The 16,068-nt window shown below is 45.6% G+C and overlaps 1 protein-coding gene across 1 annotated transcript in view; it reads right to left on the reverse strand.

Annotated features, from left to right (window-relative positions):
* LOC115509840 overlaps nucleotides 1-15,555 on the reverse strand; it is a 42,032-nt gene extending 26,477 nt beyond the window's left edge. Inside the window, exons 1-4 of the mRNA XM_030309102.1 lie at nucleotides 15,492-15,555; nucleotides 6,193-6,449; nucleotides 5,761-6,066; nucleotides 5,403-5,427 (exon numbers count right to left, since the gene is read on the reverse strand). Coding sequence (XP_030164962.1) covers nucleotides 5,403-5,427; nucleotides 5,761-6,066; nucleotides 6,193-6,449; nucleotides 15,492-15,555 — 652 coding nt within the window. The remainder of the gene's footprint in view (nucleotides 1-5,402; nucleotides 5,428-5,760; nucleotides 6,067-6,192; nucleotides 6,450-15,491) is intronic.
* Nucleotides 15,556-16,068: the final 513 nt, after the last annotated feature.

A 16,068-nucleotide genomic window follows, 5' to 3' on the forward strand; every position in this document is an offset into this window, starting at 1 on the left:
GTCCCTCTGAATTTCTTGATTAAAATTTTAGAGACATAAATGACAAAGACATTTAATAGCTTGATACTACAATCTATATACCTGAAGATATACTTGACATAATCAGCAAAATCACTTCTCAGTTTGAAAAATACTTAGCATCTTTCTTCAACATACAGAATAAAAATCATGTTAAATAATACCTGCTACTAAGCATACTGTCATTTCCTATAACCCTACCAAAAATAACCATTAACATCTAACATATTCTACGAGTTTTTTCCACCTAATAATAAAGCCCAGGCCTCCATGCTACCCGTCCTCCCTCCCTCCCCCCGGCAATCTTTAACCCTCTCCACAGTACCCAAGCACTGGTGCTATCAACACAGAGCATACATACAACGCACACCTAGATAGGCAGGTTGTGGGGGAAGGGCAGAGGCTGGCAAAACGCTAATTATTCCTTGCCTCTCTTTAGATTTCCCACTTCGATGACTGGTCTGGTGCCATAGGGATAGAAAGCTGTATCTCAAACTTGGATTTACAAGACAAGGAAATAGAGAAAAGACTTGTGCCAACTATTACTACTCAAAGTTTAATCACAATCTGAAAGCTTCCTTTAAACACAATACTTCATTCACTTCTTAAAATCCAGTTAGGAACTTCTCCCATCCCAACCTTTTTACCTTAAGAAGCCAATTCTCAATTCTCAATAGCCCAAATGCCCTTGTTATGCAAAGTTAATGGCTCTAAATATTTAAGAGGCAAATTATCTAAACCACAGGACACGGAAAAGTCACTCAACTGACTCTCCCATATACAAAAGCGATGAATTGACTACCTTTTACCTTCTTTCAAAAGGGTTTGTTTTTTTTTTTTTTTTAACCTCAGGGTCCCATATCAAATATTCAAGCATTTCCATAGCCTCATTCAAAACTAAACAATTACACTTGAATCCTTTTTTCCAAATATAGCTAGAACTTTATTGGAGTTCAACATAGTTTCATATGGGAAGGATGAAATCCCTCACAAAAACATGCTTCTGGGGAAAGAACTCTGCATCTGATAAAAATCAGGTTTTATTTTGTACTAAAAATGTGGTTAAAGTTGTTAAAGATCCATAACATACATATGCATTAATACCCAATTAATACAACACGCACAAATTCAGTATAATCTGAAGCCTCCTAAAATGAAATATATCCATGAAGTACAATAGAATCATTTCGCATACGCTTAGCAGAGGATAACTGTTATAACTGATATACGACACCAAGCTTTCTAAAACATAGATATTTTTGCACCCCCCCCCCCACACACATATGCTGAAAACAAACAAAAAACCCCCAATGGCCTATTTTGGAATAAAAGAGTTAAAACATGTGAAGAATCCCTGGCTCTTTCTTGTACATGGTATAAATGGATACCAATTCACTAGGACCCAGAACAAATTAATGAATCACTCCTTCAAACTCTCACAATTCCTCATTTTCATGCTGATGTTAAAAAAAGTCAGATAATTCTTTTTTTACTACAATTGGTAAGTGAGATTTGGGGACTAACTCTGGGTTTGTATTTTCCATTTTACCTACTTTGGTAGAAAAGTAGGAGCTGGTGTCATCAATGTTACCTAGTTTCACCTTTCAAACTATGAGGTGTTTCTGATTCCTTTAGTAACTCCTGGATTTTCTTGTTTTACCAGCAACATCGGAATCTGAAATTTGTTTGGAAGTTCTGATATGCTAGTAATCTAAAAAACACATGTTGACAAGCAACTTTGTTTCAAGTCTAAATAGTATTAAGATGCTACAGTAGTCACTAATTCTGAAAAGATGCCCCAAGGAGTCTAGCTGTAGAAAGAAAAACACTGGAGCCTGATACTTAAGTGCTTCTGGATTGAGCAAGAAGATGTGCCAGATGTCATTTGAAGGCGCCATCAGTTTGCAGTTTTAAAAATGTGATGGTAACTTTCAGATAGCCACATCATCAGTCTTCCCACCCCCCACCTCAACCTGCAACTAACAGCATAGAAATACATCTGTCTGCATCAGAAACAATTTCTATTTAATTCTTCTATACAATCCGAATCTATTAAGCTAAACCAGAATCAACACAAGATGATGTCAAATTATGATCCCATATAACATTGCTTAGAATAGTCAGTCACTGATGGAATCAAGCATTATACTTTGCTCATCCCAAGGAGGGAAGAACCCCACAAATGCAAAGTGGATGGGCAAAAGCTTGAAACAGCAGAAGGATCACTAACCCCCAACATGATGTTACCATTTTCAACTCTGCAGATAACCTGGCAGTTACTGTAATAATGACTCAGACCCACCACAGTTAGTGCTACCAACACCTAGGAAAAAGGTAGTCAAAAGATTATGGTTTCTACTACTGAAACTCCAAGCTCACCATCAATATTTTAAATATAAAAGCATTTCACAAATAACAGATTTTCCCAGCAGTTAAGCATGGGCCAGAATGTTGTGAATTTCAAATGAACAGCAACAGTTTTAACTATTGTAAAGAATGAACTCCAAAGGGCATAAAACCTTTCAGATCTTAAGGGACGGAGGGCAGGCAGAATGAGGGATGTTAGTATATATGACTTCCACAGTTATCTGTAAGTTCAGCTAAGTCCACTTACAATCATGCTACAGCAAACTCTTCTTAATACAAGATCAATAATGACATGTCTGTGTACGATTAAACACTGATTTTTATTTTTTTAAAAACGGTCTTTCACGGTTACATAAATCAATCACTTGTTACCAGGCTATTACTTAATAGAGCAAGCACACAGTTACTAACACTACACCTTTCTTCTGAACAATATTTACAAAGATAATTAGTCCAGTGTCAGACACTTACGGTGGTAGGGAGGCAGTTAAATGCTTTTTCTCTTGAAGGATTAGGTTAGTTAAAAGTAAGCAAATGACAAACTAGCAAATCCTTCCCTCCCACATTTTTCAGCTCTGTAAGAAAATAGAGATGTTCAGCTTTTAATTTTGTCATACTACAATCACATATATAGCATACTGGCTACACCTGGGAGCTTTGGAGTGCCCCACTCCCTGCCCTTGGGAAAGCTAGTAAACATACTAAGCCTCAGTTTCCCCATCCATAAAACAGAGATAATAGTATTTAACTCATAAGGTCCTTCCAAGGACTAAATTGAATTAGATAATCCATGCAAAGAGCTGAGATTCGTGCCAGGCAGACAGTAAGTTTTCAACAAATATTAACAATTACTGCAATTACAAGTGATCACATTCTAGAAGTCAATATAGTCGGTTTCAATCTCTATAAAAACAGCATTAAAGATCAACAACCCACCCAGCCCACAATCATTCACATACTCAATAGTTCCTTTGTATAATTTAAGTGAGCAACATGGAGAATAACATTGATGAGAAAGGACTAAACTTTCTTTCACTACTAAATACATGACCTACTCAGCCTGGTCTTAAAGTCAAAAGAACACTTTTTCTGTGTTTTGCTCCTACCTTCCCCGAAGAGGTCAAAAGGACTCTTTACAAATCTTCACCTGCCACGTCCTTTCTTTGCTCCCACATCCCTAAAAAACATCTACACTCTTTTCGGTTTTCTGAGCTGCAGGGGCCTCATCTCCCTTTTAAAACCCTGATAGGTTAGCTCAACATAGTTAAGAAATACTCCAACCCCTGACACTCAGCACCTAGTCTTGCACAACACTCAGAAGTCACCTCCTCTGAGAAATTTCCCCACCCCCAGACAAAATTAAGTCCCCTAGTTTCTCAAAGCATTTTGGGTATACATATGCCTTAGCACCCACCTTATAATTAACTAATTATGTCTCTCTCGATAGACTGAATTGAGGGCAAGAGAAGCATTGTGGCCAAAGGTTCAGCTCTAGCACTATGCACAGTGTTTGGCACATATCAGGTGCTCAAGAAATGCAACATGTGAATTTAACCAGATCTTTTCTTTCAGAGTCCCATCTCTTGCTAGATGCCCCATTACAAACCTGAACATAAGGCTGCTCTCAGTATACCAGGCTACACGATGGACTGCTGATTACAACATCAGAAAACATACTCATCAGCTTCTCCCATTGGAGAGGTTCCCGGAACCCAAACTCAATTGAGCAGGATTATGTACCATCAGAATCAGTGGGAATTCCCAGCACACTACAGAGGGTACTTTTCTCCTTCAATAAGATTGTTGAAAAGCCCTCAGGGTGAGCTTTTATTGGGGAACTCTTCATTAAGTGAAGTGGAAATACTCAAAGATAAATAAATGCCTCGATTTGGCTGAAAAGGGGTCAAAATCATAAAGTTCTGAGAAAAGCAAGCTAGCTCTTGATTCCTGAAAAACAGAGACCTCCAAAAAAGAACGGAAGCAGGGGTGGGTGCTGGTCACTCTTGTTTCAATAAATAAATCTCTTTTTCTTCCCTACAGCCCAAAAGAAAAGGCCAATATACCAAGTCCAGATGAGATGCTCAACAATCTTTCCTCCTGACAAGTACACTAAACTGAGGTTCTTTAAAAATAAAAAAAAAAGGAAGAAAGAAAAAAGAGGGGAAAAGTGCTGCCTTAGGAACCTCAGCCACAATGAAAAGTTCTAGTAATACTTTAATTAAAAAAAAAAAAATCTATCTCCTGGGTCCAACATTTACATTGGACGGCCCACACACTTGCAAACTTTCTGAAGGGAGGGACTACTACCTTCGCAAAGAACACAACTTGGAAAAAACATCTCAAAATATGAAGAACTCCACAAAGGGCAGCTTTAGTTTTAGACCATAATTCCCATCACAAACAACTTACACCATCACCACCCCCACCACCACCAAATTCAACAGTGCCGGAGGATATCTTTCATTCTGGAACAGAAAAGGAAACAAACAAGCAGCAGAAAGGGAATAACCCCAAAATAAAGTTCTCTTTGGAAAAAATTGTAACAATTCAGTCTCCCACCCTTCCCTCTCTGGTGAGTCTATGATTTATACGGCTTTGCTCTGCAGAAAGCTCTTTCTGGGCAGCTCAAGGAAAGAGCCGAGGGAGGGAGAGAAAGAGACACAGGCACAGAAAGGAGAGGAGAGAGAAAAAGAAAATGGCGCAGAGACTAAGTCCCGACTGTCGACAAGGCGACTTTCCCGGGAGGAATCCGGGCCGGGAAAGGCTGCCCGAAGCCCGGCGGCGGGCGACGCCGGGTCTCCGTTGCCCCCTCTTGGGGGGGCCGTGATCTGGGGGTGCTGGGGTCCCCGGAAAGCGGGTCCAGAGGCGGCCCGATGGGAACAATGGGGCCGGTGAGCGAGGAGCCGGGACTTAGTCTCTGGGACGCCATGTCTGTCCTCCTGCCCGGCTCCAGCGGGGCGCGGGGTAGGCGGCCGGCGGCGGGAGGACCTGGGGTCGGGGCGGGGGGCACCACTCACCATTCAATCGGAAATCCGCTTCAATCTGGAGAAAGAAAAGGGGGAAGATGAACAAAACAAGGCACATTTAACCCCGCGAGCGGCGAGCGCGGCGAGGCCGGGGGCCTAGCCCACCCTGCGCCCCAGGGAGGAAGGGACCCCCGGGAACGGCCTTTAAGGGGCAGCCATTCCCACCCCCGCCACCCCAATATGTAACTTGGCGGCTTTCGTCCTAGGCCTAGCGAGCCCACCTCCGCCGGCCGGCCGCCCCTGGCCTGGGGCTCCGGCCTGTCAAAGCGGCCGGGCCGGGGCCTGCGCTGGGGGTCGCGGAGAGCCGGGGTGGGGCCGGGGCGCCGAGGAGGACCGTGCCGAACTGTACCTGGGAATCGTTGTGGAGATGGTCCCCGCTCATGTCGGCCGGAGCGGTGAGAGCGGCGGGCGGCGAGTGGCGCCGAGGAGACGCAGACGGTCGAGACCGGCCTATGCGGGCGGACGGGAGCTCCCGGAGGCTCCCGAAGGCGCGGGTAAGCGGCGGCGGGCTGCGGGCCCTGAGACTCCCGGAACCGCTAAGGCGGGCGACAGCGGCGGCGACGCTGACTGACTGCCGGGCGGGCGGCGAGAGCGGACCCCAGCAGTTGTGTAACAGCCTAAGTTCGCATTTCGGCTCACTGCGCCTGCGCGGCCGCTTTTTAAACGAGACGTCGCGACGTCAGAGACTCGCGGAAGGAGGCCGAGGGTTGCGGGCCCGCCCCCTCGCGCTTCCAAAGGCGGACCAGGCTTTGCATCGCAAGCCCCGCCTCCTGGCCCTTGCGCTCCGCTGTGATTTGCATAAGGAGTCGACTCCTCCCAGGGCCGCCCACCCTAAGCAACCTTCCTTTCGTTTCCCCGCGCCTTTTCTCGGAACGCCGTACTCCTCTGCGAGGCAGTGCGCAGGCGCATCCCAGACGCCGCCCCCGGACCGTGGCCGGCAGCGCGGGCCACGTGGTGGGCCTTTAAAGGCCGCGGCGGGACCGCGCCAGTCCCCGGCCGAGCTGCTGTCCTCGTGCTCCTTTTCGTAGCAGCGAATATCTTGGTGGCCTGGGCTCTAGCCCTTCACCAACTCTTCTTTGCTCGCTAGCCAGGCGCCGAGGCCGCCAGGAGACAGGAGCTCCCGCCTAGCCTTTGTCCATGCCTTTCAACCCTTCTGAATTATTTCACACTATTATTAATTTTAATTTTTTAACAAACCAAAGGTCTGGTGCAGCTCCAGTTTCCAAACGAGTGCATGTAGTCCTGGGTCACAAGGGCCCTAATTTATTTCGTTAATTCAACAGACATTTATTGAGCGTCTACTGTGAGTCAGGAATTGTGCTGAAAAGGGGTGGTGGTGCAGGGGGCCAAAGGGAATGGGACCTCAGGGTAAACCCGACCTGGCTCTGTCCATCGTTGCATCCCTAGCACACTATAGGGCAGAAGTGAGATGCACAGGATAAAGAACTGCCATTTAGGGACCACCTACTATGTTCTCTGCTCTGAATCCCAACACGACAGCTCTGTGGGGCTATTTTATCAAACTGTGTCAGAGATAAGGGACCTACAACCTTCTACCTGACATCTACATTTGGATACCTCACAAGCTTCTCCAGGGCCCGAACTCAACATCTTCCTCCACCCAGCCAGAAAAGCTCCATCCTGGATACTTCCTCCTTTCCTTTCTCATTAGTCCAACCGGTTGCTTCTCTTCAACCCATCTACCTCTTCTGCCCACACATCTGTCGAAGTCTGCACTATCTCTGCTTGCATTATCACCATACACTCCTAACAAGGGGTCTCAGCCTCCATCTGGCCCTCCACAAGCTGATAGCCAACAGGAGCCAAAGTGAACTTTCGACACGCGGGTCTACCTTACCCCTTTCCCACAATACTTCCCATCACTCTTGGCATAAAGCTCAATTTCCTAAAGTAGCTCCCAGGGTGCCACATAGCCTGCTTAATTCAAGTGTGACCTCTGTGAATTTTGACATATCTACTTACCACTTCCCACTATTTTACTTACTATTTTAATCGATCCCCTTCTTTACTTAGCTTCCTCCTAAATAATAATATCTATGAAATAATAATGTCTATGAAGTCATTTACAATAAATACAAAAGTGTCCATCCATGGACCACTGAAATATCTCTATCACATCTAGTGGTAAACACTTTGGGATTAATTCTTGTGAATGCTCCAAAGCTCAACATTAATATCACTTTTTCAAAGTGATCCCCTTCCCCCACATTCTCTCACTCCCTCTTTCCTCTCTGGGATCAAGTGCCCTTCATAGAGTGTCTTTTCCTTTGTAACACTTATTACAATTGTTATTAAGTTGCTAAGGAGGGCAATAATGATTTTATGTCTGTCTCCCCTATTGAACCCAAGGTCTGTCTTTGTTGAAACTTGATCCCCAGCACCTAGCAACAGATCCTGCCAAAGAGGCATACAATAAATGAATGAAAGCAGGGTAATACAGTGGTTAGGAGTGCACACATGGAAGTCAAACACATCTAGGTGTGAGTTCTGCTCTGCTGTTAATTAGCTGTGAACCTCAGACAAGTTGCTTAAGTTCTCTGAGCCCTAGTTTCCTCATCTGGACAATGCGATAATGGTAGAATTGTATTAGGACTATAAAAAAAAGTTTCTTGAGAACAGACAGCTAGTAAGTACTGAATTTTGGATTTAAACTCCTATAGGCCTGACTCCAAAGCTATGCTCTTTCTCTCAGGCAAACTGCCAGAACGAGTTTCGCCTTGCTAATGGTGTCTTTCAATAGACTTCCCATCTCAGAATCAATCCTAGACCACCAAGTGAGACATTTCAATACTATCTGTTTGCTGCAGGTAGGCCAAGATAATTCAAAGACCGCCTTAAGGAATAACAGAGTCTCTTACTACTACTCTACTGCCAACCCCCAAAGGCCAAAGGAGAATCTGCATTTGATTTCCAGGTCCTCCAAAGAAGATCTGGGTAGGCATAAAAACAGATCACAGACTCACAAATTGCACAGTAAGCATGGTCCCATGCACAAACCTGCAGGTGTGCAGGCATTTTGTCACATAGCCACCCTGACTCTTGACACCCTAAATCAGTGTCTCTGCAATGTGGTCCATCCACCCCTAGTACTTGAGAAGATTATAGATAATGCATGGACAAACACTTTTACTGTAATTGTTAAGGATGTATTTCCATGTGTATGGGGGGAAATATTTAACCACCACATCAAATCCATGATTTTAAGGATATACTGTTTTGGATCAGGCTTTTAAAAAGTTGGTTGATTGGGTGGCTCAGTCAGTTGGGCATCTGACCTTGGCTCAGGTCATGATCTTGCAGTTCAGGAGTTTGAACCCCGAGTTGGGCTCTGTGCTGACAGGTTAGGGCCTGGAGCCTGTTCCAGTTTCTGTGTCTCCCTTTCTGCCCTCCCCGACTCATGCTCTCTCTCTCAAAAATAAATAAACATGCAAAAAAAAAATTGTACCTCTAAAAGTGGTCAGTTGATTTAGATAAAAATATCAAATAAGGGGCACCTGGGTGGCTCAGTTGGTTAAGTGTCTGACTCTTGATTCTGGCTCAGGTCATGATCTCATGGATCATGTGATCAAGCCCCGCAACGGTCTCTGCATTGACAACACAGAGCCTCCTTGGGATTCTCTTTCCCTCTGTCTTTGACCCTCCCCCACTCACATGTGTTTGCGCTCTCTCTCTCTCTCTCTCTCTGTTTCTCAAAAATAAATAAACTTTAAAAATACATATATCAAATAATAACAAGAGGGAACATATAAGACAAACTCCACTGAGGTCATAGGCAAATAAATGTGGCTTGGGAAACACTGCTTTAAATCAAGGCCCATGGACCATCCCAATCCCTATAAAAATAACTAGCAGATGACAGCTGATGTTATGGGCCTGTTTCCAAAGTATGCACTGTGAAAGGTGGACGATTTATAGATATCCCAGTAAAAGAAGGGCTGCATACACGTTGTTATGATTTAAAGTGAAACAGGTCTTTTCTCACAGGACTTCTCAGATTTATCAATATTCTAATACATACGCAAATCTTAAATAGAGGGAAATGAAATGCAGTATCTCCAAAATGTATGTAAGCCCAGAAACCTTTTTTTCCACACTGCCTTTTGAGACTGGGCTCTTTGGAATGATCAGAACTTAGGCCACCTGATCTAGGTTGTCACCCAAGATCCAGCCTGTACTTATTTGCTTCTCAGTCTCTTGGGATTCTTCTTATCACCTTGGCCCAACTCTTGGCTTCCAGAACTGAACACCTATGAGGTTGTCTTGAACAACCTCTACTTTTCAGGGACCTGTTCTTCTGCACAATATACACATGTATACAACAAATATGCTGCTGTCCTTCTGGCTGCGGTTGTTTGACCCAGGCTGACTCAAGATGAGTCACTCAGATCGACTTCCTTGAGACTTTGGAACTGGGAAGGAGAGAGTGGTCTCTCTTCTTGTGGATGGATCTATAGGATGTACACTGGGGAGTTGCCCTGGTGGTATTTTCTGTCAAGAGGGCCCAAAAAAGCTGGGAAAGGGGGAGAGAAGGAGGAGGGGAAGAGAAGGCCCTGAATTCCATCAGCCCTTATTTCACTCCTGTTCCCGTACCTTTGAATAAATTCCCCCCTTTTGTTCAATTGAGCTCCAATGGGTCACTTAAGACCAAGAGTTCTGAATAGTCCTCAGTCCTAATCTACGTTTGACTCCTGGGCACTCTCAAACCCTCTGTCACCCTTTGGACCTGGCTCTGGACCCCTCGTGTTATGGCACCTGGATACACCTGCCAACATTTTGACCATGGATGCTGACACAGTCTCGACTCTGCCAATTCTTGGGCAGTGGTATATTCTGGAAGTCCCCCCTGTCTGTGGCACCTTGTCTAAGGACTCGCTGCCCTGTTGAGATTTGGACACCCTCAGAAAAGAGTCTACTTGACACACAGGAAGGAGACTCAGACTAGCAACCCCAGTAACAACCAGAAACACCCTTTTGCCTACTGGTAACAAACATCTCAGCAAAGGTTGAAAGTTGTGGAATAAAAAGAAAAGAACTAACAGGAAAACTGGCAACTCTTGAGTCATGGAAGGGTAGGATAGCGACAAGGATGGAGGAGCCTGGCTATGTGTCTCAGGGCAAGGAGGAGAGTTCACTTTCACATGCCTCCTTTATCTTACTGCCGGAAGGCATCCATTCTGTAATGAGGACATTTATGCATTCAACCAATGGTCACCGAGGAATGAAGGAGGGCTATGTGGTAGATAGGAACTAGTTATTCCTTGGGAATATAGACATTAATAAGACCTAATCCTCATTTTGGAGGGAATTCCTAATCTGACACGAGACAGACATTCCCCAACTGTTACCATTAGGTACAAGGAATGACAGAGAAGAGGGGGCCAGCCACCAGTTGCTATGGGAATGCTGGGGGTGGGGGAAGCACATCCAACTCACTAGTGGTTGTAGTAGGGGCAATGTTGGGAAAGGCTTCCAGATGAATGCCATTCTTGAAAGATGAGGAGGGGCTGGCCTGTGGAAAAAAGGGAGGGCATTGCAGCAAGAAGAGCACTTTATGAAGAGGTGGAGAGTCACAGGCATGAGAGTAGGTTTGGTCAGAATGAAGCAAAGGGTACATGTGGAATACACCAGAGAAGGAGGCTGGGAGGGTGGGGAGGCCTCTCCCATGACCGTGGCACTACTTCAGGGTGAGAAATGACAGGGTTTGGAGCAGGTGTGAGAACAACCATGCGCGGCAGAGTGGGGACAGTGTGGCAGAGCTGACCCGGGAGATAGGCAAATTCATCAGTGGGCCCGTGGAAACCCTTGCAAGTGCTTCCGAAGTGTCATTAACCATGGCAGGTCACATGGAATCAGGGTGAAGGTGCAGACTGTTAAAAGAGGGCAACCCACGGGGAAGTTGTGAAAGTGCTCTCTCTCTCTCTGACACTCCCTCTCACAGTGTATGCCTGCTGGGGACATCTTGGGGCTGCTCAGGTCCAGCTGCCTCCAACTCAAGAACAGCAGGTAGGGGGAGGCAAAGAGGCAGAAACCCGGGGCTCCAGGACATTCTGGAAAATTCTGGGAGCGAGAGACACCCTAGGCTGACTCAGCATGACTCTCTAAGAAAATGGAACAAAGCAGCAGCCTCCCTTAACAACCAGCAGGTGACAGCTTAACCCAAATCAGGGTTTTGACAAGATCTACCTCTCTGTGCTCCCTAGCAAGTCCTCCAAATACTCAGTCCAATGCCAACACTGCCACCCCCCCCCGCCCCCGCCACCAGAGTTGCTCACTCCATCATTTTCTCTCCCCCTCACACCAGCAACTTTTCTACTTCTTCTCCTCTCCCCATTCCCCCCCCCCCCACCCCAACTACCACCTTGTTAAAGACAACGTGTACATCAATTGGCAAGTTACTGCTCTGCTTAAGTGCTTCACTTACATTATCTCAGTTCTTAGGTCGCTGTTCCCCTAGCCTGGTTGACATATTGGAAAGGCTAGTCCACATTTGCTGCCTTGTCCGTTCTTATTTCCCATCCTTCAAACACTGCTGATCTGGCTTCCATTTTAATCAGAGACTTCCTAGTTTCCAATAATTTAGCCACATTCTCTACCTTCTTTGTAGCACTCAGTGATGTGGATGGGCACATTCTCTGGGCCCATTCCATTTGGCTCCATGACCGTGAATTCTCTTGATTTCCCTCCTACCTCTGCAAATGCCATTTTCCTGCCTCCTCCTCATCTCCCAGCACATTGTAAGCATCCCCAAGGCTTCTGCCATAACCTCTCTTCTCTCTCTACCACCCTCCTCCTGGAAGCTTTATGGATTCTATATTGACTTCTGTAGAGAGCCTCTCAGATGGGTGTCTCTTGTCTTGACTTCTTTTTGGAGCTACAAAAATATCTACCCATCTGTCTATTGGTATGTGTGTTTCATAGCCCCCCACAGTCCCCTGCTCCTGAATTCACTTTTTCCTGAGCCTACCTTTCCCTTCTATGGTCACTGCTTGGTGAATAGCTCCATATGCTCCCAGTTGTTCAGGCTCAAACCATGGGAGCCTCTTGAGTTGATCCTGTCCTCCACATCCCATTAATGGCTATAATCTCTGAGAGTCAGCCAAGCCCTATAATAATTTGTCCCTCATTCTCCAGGGTTCTTATGGCATCTGCCCCTTCACTGCATCTCTCTCTCTCTCTCCTCTCTCTCTCTCTCTCTCTCACACACACACACACACACACACACACACACACACACACACCATGAGCCAGGTACCATGCCTAGTGCTAGGGATTCAGCTGTGAACTAGACAGATATGGTTCCTACCCTCAGGGGCCTTGTAAGTGGGACAGACAAGAGGACAAGTAATTGCCATCTACTATGATAAATGCTTTGGGGATAAAGTACAGTATGTTTGCTGTAGGAGCCCTTTAAGGATCTTCCAGGCTAGAATTGAGGAGACAAGGCTTCTCCGTGGAAACATTTAACTGAGGCCTAAAGGTGGAAACAGAAGTTGGCTAGGTTAAGGTTAGGGAGGATAAAGAAGGCAACTGGAGATGAGCACTGGAGGTGAAGGAACAGATGGGCAAAGACTTGGAAACTGGGCAGAGAATGGTTCACTGGGGGAGCTTTGGATGATTCAGGATGGCTGAGGGGTAGAGTATAGCAGGGTGTTGAGAGATGAGGCTGGAGGGCTAGGCAAGGCTCAACTCATGCAGGGTCTTTTGTGTTGGTGAAGGAATTTGGAATTTATCCTGAGAGCAATGGGGAACCACTGATGAGTTTTAAGCAATGGAAGAATGTAATTAATATGCATTTTAGGAAATACTACTACGATATAGATTTGAGGTAGTCAATGGATTGAAGTAGTCGAGATTGGATGCTTGTTAAACCACAGATAAGGTTGATGTTGTCATGTAGGCAAAAATGATGGTGATGACAGTTCTGATCCAAAAAGCGATGAGGACAAAGAGAAGCGCACACATCTGAGGGACATTCATGACATAGCAGTGATGTATGAACAATTGACTATATATGTCAGACAAAGGGAGAGGGGCAGATCAAGGATATGGATGGAGATGTCATTCACAAAGGCAAGGAACACTTAGGGGTGACCTGGTTTGGGGGAAAAATAATGAGTTCAGCTCTGTACATTAATTCTGAGGTTAGCCAAGTCAAGATGTCTACTATGTGGTTGGATATGTGGGTTTGGAGTTCAGGAGAGTGTCAGCATAATGGCAATAGCTGAAGTGATTGGACTAGATGAGATCATCTGGCTGGACCTGGAAGGAAAGCCTTACTTTAGGGATGAGTCTGAGTTAGGAAGTGAATAAAAAGTGAGGAAGTGGAGGATAGCAAGTTTAGACAAGTTGTTCAAGAGGTTTAGCTATAAACAGGAGGGGGAACATACAGTAATTAGAATAATCTAGGGTTAAGAGGCTTTTTGTTTTATGATGGGCAAAACATACTCATATCTAATAAGAACGAGAAAAAAATTATTTCTAGTTCAGGGTCTTTTGAACCGCCCCAATCCTTTTGACAAAATGCTAGCACAATTGAGCCTATATGCTTCCTTATCTTTCTGCGTGAGATAAGGAGGCAGGTCCCTTTGGAGGAGACACTTCTTTTTGCCTCTCAGAAGCCACAGGCTGCTTCAAATATTCTGGGCCCTTTCCCACCAGAACTCACTCAAGGGTTGACTCAGAGAACTCGTTTTTCAGGATGGCTCATCCAGGCGTCTGGGAATATTCTCCTCCCAAAGGGCAGAGTCCAGCGGTGCGTAATCTGTCTCTACCTTTTCAGGACTTAGCAGGTGCTAAGGAAAGGGTTCGCCAGAACAAATACCAGCTCTGGTGATGGAGCTAGAGAAAGATACCCACAATTTGGAGGATAGATGTTCCTCCTCAGGTTTTGCAATGATGTTGTTAAGTCCACTAACATTTCCAGATTCCTGTTTGGTGCCAGCCCCTGGTAGTGCTGTGATGGACTAGAGGAACCACAGTCCCAGAAGAGGAGATATATAAGTAAGCATCAATTACAAGACAGTGTCTTAGAGCTTCATGAGACAGTCCTTGGGGCTGGGAAGCCAGGCAGACTCTCTACAGGAGCCCAGGCTCAAAAGTTTGATGGCAGAAAGTAGAAACTCTAAATGCCTCTACCAACCCAGAGCCTGGATGTCCTATTATTTGTGAGGGGCGGGGGGGGGGGGGGAGATGGCGACACAATCTATTTCAAATTGATTTTTTTTTTTTTCCTCTGCAGACTTTTCCTTTCTGGTGAGCATGTGTATTCAGGACTGGGAGACAGAACATTGGGAAAACATTTGCACAAAACCTTATAGAATGTCCAAGTCTAGCCTTGGAACCTCCAAATTCAAAGCAGGTGAGGCCACCATTGCTGGATATTGGAAAGCCCCTGAGCTCAATCCTCACACTTCTCTTCATTCCCTCATTCACTATCTCACCCTCATCCTGGTGGCTTTAAGCAGCAATTACATATGGAGAAGCCCTAAGTTCACATCTGTAATCAGACCTTGCTCCTGCCTTGTACTTGTATACCCAGCAGAATACCCAACATCACTATTTGGGTTTCCAGTGGGCTTTTTTCCCCCAGTGGGCTTCTTAAACACACACCTCCAACCACACTTCTTTCTTCCCAAACCTGCCCCTCCCTGGTTTGCCCCCATCACAGTTAATGGTCCCCCATCTCCAATCTGTCATCAAATCTAGGGGACACCCCCTTCAAATATCCAGATGCTAAATATCTCTCCCTTTTCCCTCTGCTTCCCCTTAGCCGGAGCCTTCATCATCTCCACTGGCTTTAGCGCAGGGGCCTCCTAACTGGTATCCTTGCCCCCATATTGTCTTTCCATGGAACATCCTCAGAACAACTGACTCTTCGAAAATGTCAGATCTCATCGCCCCATAGCTCAAACATTCCCAATGGCTCCCATCTCATTCAAGGTAGAATTCAAAAAACTTACAATGGCCCTTGAGGCCCCTCTCCTCTGCTAGTGCCCTTCACCTTGACCACCCCTCTCCAGCCACACTGGCCTTCTGACATTGCTTGTCAACACCACTCACCCTCCCGCCTCAGCACCTTTGCATCTGAGAGCTTTTCTGCCTGGAACGTCCTTCCCCCAGACATCTCCACGGCCTACTTCCCACCTCTCTCAGATCCTTGCTAAAATATCTCCTTTCCAGTGAGACTTTTCTGACTGCTCTGTTTAAAGTCACAACCCCCTCCCCTCATCACTTCCCCACCTTTAATCTAGGCTTTATTTGTCACCAAGTCACTTGTCACCATCGAACCTACTAAATATTTTACTTATTTGCTTATTGTTGATTTTCCTTCTCCTAGAATATAATCTTGACGAAGGTAGGGATTTTTGTTTGCTTCATTTAATGCTGAGTTTCTAGCATCTACAGCAGTGCCTGGCACACATAGGGTACTCAGTTAATATTTGTGGAATAAATTAATTAATCCCAGGTTGCAATGAGCTCCTGACAAGTGTCAAACAGGGGCCTGGAATGTGCCAGAAAACCCCTTATAGTGAGCAACACAGTTCTCATTTAGCAGATAAGGAGACAGAAGCATGGAGGGTATGAGTGCCCTGCCTCTCTGTTCCCATAGCAACCTGCGCATGTCCCCAGTACCTAT

This window comes from Lynx canadensis, chromosome A3, assembly GCF_007474595.2.
Source record: "Lynx canadensis isolate LIC74 chromosome A3, mLynCan4.pri.v2, whole genome shotgun sequence".
Lineage (NCBI taxonomy): Eukaryota > Metazoa > Chordata > Mammalia > Carnivora > Felidae > Lynx > Lynx canadensis.